At 45.0% G+C, this 5,999-nt stretch overlaps 1 protein-coding gene across 1 annotated transcript in view; it reads left to right on the top strand.

The window, feature by feature from the left end:
- Positions 1-5,999, top strand: part of LOC103379362 (talin-2-like) — a 64,657-nt gene that overhangs the window by 51,975 nt on the left and 6,683 nt on the right. The window contains 9 exon segments of the mRNA XM_025055545.1: positions 711-830; positions 927-1,073; positions 2,327-2,493; positions 3,187-3,370; positions 3,497-3,622; positions 4,331-4,447; positions 4,550-4,735; positions 4,828-4,935; positions 5,233-5,338. Coding sequence (XP_024911313.1) covers positions 711-830; positions 927-1,073; positions 2,327-2,493; positions 3,187-3,370; positions 3,497-3,622; positions 4,331-4,447; positions 4,550-4,735; positions 4,828-4,935; positions 5,233-5,338 — 1,261 coding nt within the window.

The following is a 5,999-nucleotide window of genomic DNA, read 5'->3' as shown; positions in this document are numbered from 1 at the left end:
TGAGAGGGAGCAGGGCGACCCCCTGGTGGTGAGACGGGCGGAGGGGACAGTCAGATGAACAGTCGGTGATCCTGGACGAGATGTCCGGGTGTTAGCCGACCGGGCTAGGTAGGTTAGCACACTGTGGTCAACGACCCGGCCAGTGTTTCGTGGGGGGCGACGAGAGGTGGACCACATGGACTTTATTATTCTCGAGGTGTCATCATGGATGTTCCGGCGAGACCCACGGTGGATATGGGCAGGAAAGTAACGTCCAGGAGGAGAGGTGATGCAGCCGGGCGAGGACGAAGCTGGAGAAGCTCAGCAGCGGAGTATTGGAGCAGGGCCATCGGAAGTTGGTGACGGAAATGACAGTGAAGTCCAGGGAAGCACGGACCCGATGTGCATCCTGTCAGTTGACACTGTGGTGACAACGAAATGGACACAGGAGCGGGGACAGTAATTGATCAGTGATTAGTAAACTGCCCAAAAAAAAAAACTAAATTAAAAACTTAAAATTAATCAAAAAGTTACGGGCGAGCAGCGGCAGCAAGTCGCGCCAGCATTAACCGTTAATTGTCCAACGGCTACTAACGGTTTTAAATCATGTTTACATTTATTGTCAGGAAAGGTGATGGTTTTTAACATTTATCCCTGAAGCGACTGTCGTTTCTGTGCTTTAGTTTTAGGGTTAATCTCTGAGAGTGTGTTTTGTTTTTGTTTTTTCTCAGATGACCAAATCAGTGACCTGCCCTGATGAGATGGGGGCTCTGGCCTCTCAGGTGACTGTAGACTACGGTCAGTTGGCCTTCCAGAGTCGACTGGCGGCTCACACAGCGGAGCCTGAGGAGGTGTGTGGACCTGGCTGTGGCCTCACGCTGATCACTTTTTAAAGATTTTTTCCTTCTTATTTAACCATCTGTGACTTTTTTTTTTTTTTTTTCCAGGTTGGTTTCCAGATCAAGACCCGGGTGCAGGATCTGGGCCACGGTTGTATCTCGCTGGTCCAGAAGGCTGGAGCCCTGCAGATCACACCCTCAGACAGTTTCACTAAACGAGAGCTCATCGACTGCGCCCGCACTGTCACCGAAAAGGTATCGACGCCATCGAACTGAAAATACAAAACCATTTTCTTTTGTTGTTGGTAATGCAACATAAACAACAATTATATTCAAAGACCCCTGGTTTATAGTATGACCTTTGTACAAAACTTCATCATTATGTAACAGAAACACATTCATCTTTGGGTTTGTGTTTTTCTGTTTACATTTACAGCCACAGCTCCTTTGACCATCTAAACTCTGGGATTGGTTCCTTTGATCATCCTTTATTTCTCTATTTCTTATTATTTTGTCTGTTGATTTATTTTATTGTAACTATTACCTATAAATTAGACACTAACTTGTTTAGACCTGGAGCTTTTCTGCTTTCTACAGCGCCTCTGTTGGCAGACACGAGTATTGATTCACGTCAACATTCACAGCTTTTGACTCCATTTCAAAACTAATTTCAAACACAGCTATTCCTACAAAACACCTATTAGCATCAAAGGAAATTGAAGCTAATGTGTCCTGCTGTACCGCCTGCCTCCTGAGGGGGGCCCCCTGCCTTCTTTTGGGAAGCCCTGATCTAATATAATCTACAATAAGAATGAGGTCTGCACAGTGTGATTCAGAATGAAAAGGGAAGTATTTCAGCTCTAGTGTTTAGTCCTGGTATCAACAGCAGAGATATCATTCACGTCCTGATGAGTTATAGCACTATTTATTTAAGCTTTTTGGAACAGAGCTGAACTGTCAAAGAAATGTTCACGCTTCCAGAGAGAAAATCTTTAATTTACGGTTTTTGGCAAAAATCCATTCTCCTGTCGTCTGATTTAATAATTCATGTCTAGTTACTGCGATGTTTTTAAATCAGCCACAGCACAAAAGAACACTTTTTTTTATCTAGCTCCTAATTTGTCTCAGTGTTGAATGTTTTTTACTCTACATTGTTGTGAGTTAAAGATAGCAGGTATTAGTCTAGAGTCAGGCGGAGAGGAAAACAAATGGAGTCAACAGCAGTTTGACATGTTCTTATTTCCCAGTGTGACTGATGGTGTGTACTGATCTGAACCGACACACTCTATTATATTGGCCATTGTAGTGCATTTCTGAAATCCTCCTACTGAGACTGAGTTGTGTTTCCTATTTAAAGTCAATATTATTTTCTGAGGAGATCACAAACAGACGGAGGTAGAAACAGTCGTCAGATCAGGACCAGACTGATGCTCTGAACAAGGACCAACGTTTCTTGTGTTTAAATAAATGATGTGATGAGTTTAGACCGTGCACCTCTGTGTGTCCAGGTGTCCTTGGTGCTCTCGGCCCTGCAGGCAGGTAACAAGGGCACGCAGGCCTGCATCACAGCAGCCAGTGCCGTGTCTGGGATCATCGCCGACCTGGACACCACCATCATGTTTGCCTCTGCCGGAACCCTGAACGCAGAGAACGACGAGTGCTTCGCCGACCACAGGTGAGAGCGTGTGTGACATCTGCTCTCCTGACAGAATGACATATTAGCTGGTGAACAGAGGCAGGAACCTCAGGTGGGGCAGGGGAGGGGGCAGTACTTCACTGTCAAGCTTTGATAAATGCAGGGAGTGTGTTACATCCCATAAACATGTTACTCTTCAGACTAAAGACTTCAGTCTCAGGCAGGGTTTTCAGAAGACACTAGAAGATTTACTGTTTTTATTGTTGTGACAACATGGTGGAAGAGTGGTTAGTGCTCCTGCTTTACAGCTAAAAAGTCACCAATTTGACCCCATTTGTAACTGAAGGTGTTTTTATACAGACTCTACGTGTTCTCACCTCGTGTGTTAGGTTTCCTCTGGTTACCATGGTTTCCTCCACAGTCCAAAAACATCCAGGATGAGGTTGATTTGACACTTTAACCTTTCACCATATGTGTGACTGTGACTGTGGTCGGTTGTTTGTCCCTGTACCTGCGATGACCTGGTAAACAGACCAGGGTGTGACCCAGACCAGGACTACAGTGGTTGGTAGACGACGATGTTTGGTTGTCCACCAACTCACAACAGCATGTCGTACAAATATGACAAACTGGGCACATGTTTAGTAAAAATGTTCAGCTTTGAATGCAGGATTTGGAGGATATAGGATTTATTTATTTATTTCCATCTTTCTCTGTCTTCCCTCTCTGCAGAGAAACCATTTTGAAGACGGCCAAGGCTCTGGTGGAGGACACAAAGATGCTGGTGTCCGGGGCAGCTTCCGGTCCGGACAGATTGGCGCAGGCTGCTCAGTCTTCAGCCAAAACCATCACCCAACTCACAGATGTGGTCAAACTTGGAGCTGCCAGCATCGGCTCGGATGATCCAGAGACACAGGTGGGACAGATTTTTAAATTTTTTTCCTCCGTCGTCTTAAAGACTGAGATTTCAGTCCCTCTGTCTTCAGTTTGTGAAGTGACTCCTGTCACTATCATAAGTCTGATTGTGTTTGCATCGCCCCAGGTTGTTCTGATAAATGCTGTCAAAGATGTGGCAAAGGCCCTGTCTGAGCTCATCAGTGCCACCAAGTGTGCAGCTGGCAAAACAGCAGATGATCCGTCCATGTACCAGCTGAAAGCTGCAGCCAAGGTGAGTTTTTGTCATATCACAAAAATATATGTTTCCACTGCTGTATATTCAGTTTTACTCCTAACGGTGAGCTGTTCTGTATAACTTGTTTGTGTTAAAAATAAAATAAATGCACTCTTCTGTTCTTCCTGTATTATCCTCTCCCTGAGGCGGAGCTGTAATGAGCTCCAACATCTGTTCTCATTAGAAGACCATTGTTCACATGACTTGAGCTCAACACTAAACCTCTGTTATAAAAAGCCTGTAATTGATGATAAGGGAAATGTGATTCTTTAAAAAAACCACGGTGAATCAGAGGCGATTGCTCCTTCAACACATATGAAAAGACAATTTTCCAACAACACTTCAGAATCTAAATGTGGAGGTGTTTTTTTTTATCAACTCATTATCGCCTTCGAGCTACAAAGCGTTGAGAATATAAGAATACTTCACCGTCTGTCAGTACACGGTGACTCACAGCCGTTCTCATTCTAACAGTACAGTATACACTTGTAAGACCTGAGGTGGAAGGAACCCGACTTTTTGCGCCATCTACTGTCCATTTTGATGTACTACACTTAAAATATTTTCTCTTATTTATTTTAAAATAATAAAAACAACAAAGAAGAATTCCCCACCATAAGAACCAGTTTGTTCTTCAAGGACACGATAACATTCCAAAGACCTGATAACATCTGTGTTTTGTATATTTGCCGCTGGTTGCTCCAGGTGATGGTGACCAACGTGACCTCACTGTTGAAGACGGTCAAAGCAGTGGAGGACGAGGCCTGTCGAGGGACCAGAGCCCTGGAGTCCACGATCGAGTGTATAAAACAGGAACTGGCGGTGAGGCCCGGCTGGAAGGATCGGAATCCACACACGTTTGTTTTATGTTTGATCTTTGTCTCTAACGTAATGCCCTTTGACCCTGACTCTGTTCCTCCTCAGCTTTTTCAATCCAAAGATGCTCCCAACAAATCGAGCACTCCTGAGGAGTTCATCCGCATGACTAAAGGCATCACGATGGCCACGGCCAAAGCTGTGGCTGCTGGGAACTCGGCCCGGCAGGAGGACATCATTCACACGGCCAACATCAGCCGCAAAGCTATTTCAGAGATGCTCACCACGTGCAAGGTTCCTTCCTGTCGTTGTTTATCTGACGTGTGGCCTGAATCTGTGTGAGCGTGAACTCATCAAACTGCTTGTGTCAATCATTGGTCTTCCAGCAAGCGGCCTACCATCCAGAGGTGAGTGAGGAGGTGAAGAACAGAGCACTGAGGTACGGGTCGGAGTGTACCACTGGATACATCCATCTGCTGGAGCAGGTCCTGATGGTGGGTTCACATTAGTGTCTTAGACCTGAACTCTTCTTGGTTTTCTTATATTCAAAAACTTAGCCTGGGGGGGAGGGGGGGGTGTCCAGTGGAAGTGCCGTAGGACACGTTGACTTCAAATTTAAATAATTTGAGTTAAAAAACTGAACAGATTTTTTTGTGTACGTTTGTAAGTAACATTTAGTGGAGAATTGAAGCATTAGCTCTGAATGTTGCAACATGTGGGGCGGGGGTTGACAACAGTCCTATCTATGAAAGTGAAATCTGAAATGTGTGTGTGTGTGTGTGTGTGTGTAGGTTCTCCAAAAGCCCACAGCAGATCAGAAGCAGCAGTTGGCAGGCTGTTCTAAACGGGTGGCAGGCGCCGTCACAGAGCTGATGCAAGCAGCTGAGGCCATGAAAGGTAACCACACACACACACACACACACACACACACACAAACAGTGCATATTTCACCTGTTTTACACTGACCAACCTGTAGAATCAACTCTTTATCATAAGATCTTGAACTAAACACTGTGGTTGATATTATTATTATTATTATTATTAGATTTTTATTCCTAATAAAACAGATAATGAAACAAACCCTTGTTAATACCCCTGTCCTCCTTCTCTTGCCACAGACGGAGGTAAGTTTGCGTTTGTTTTTTTCTGCGGTGTGACTTGTTTTCTGTATTCTCACCAGATGTGAGCTGGTCAACACCTTTGTTTTCTCTGCAGCACTGACTCTGAATCATTTCTTCTCCAGCTTCACTCAGGCTTCTCCAGTTCATAGTCGACGTCACAGTCATCTGTCATCATGTGTTGTTTTTTTTTTTATCACCGTGTCGTCATCATTTCTTTCCTAAGTCACTCATTTCCATTGCAGTGAATGGCAGTCATGTGATCTCCATCTGCTAATGCATGGATGTGGCGACATGTGGCACTGAGTCTGTGTGGTTGTTGTTGTGAGGCATGTTCTGTCTGTGGTCTGAGATGCAGCCCCCCACCCTGCCCCCCCGTTCTCTGCCGACCTGAATTCCTCCTCTTCTTCAGGTTCTGAGTGGGTCGACCCCGGGGACCC

The sequence above is a fragment of the Cynoglossus semilaevis genome, chromosome 5, assembly GCF_000523025.1.
Source record: "Cynoglossus semilaevis isolate Cse_v1.0 chromosome 5, Cse_v1.0, whole genome shotgun sequence".
Taxonomy (NCBI): domain Eukaryota; kingdom Metazoa; phylum Chordata; class Actinopteri; order Pleuronectiformes; family Cynoglossidae; genus Cynoglossus; species Cynoglossus semilaevis.
Note: the sequence above shows the minus strand (reverse complement) of the source record. Positions and strands in the feature narration are given on the sequence as shown.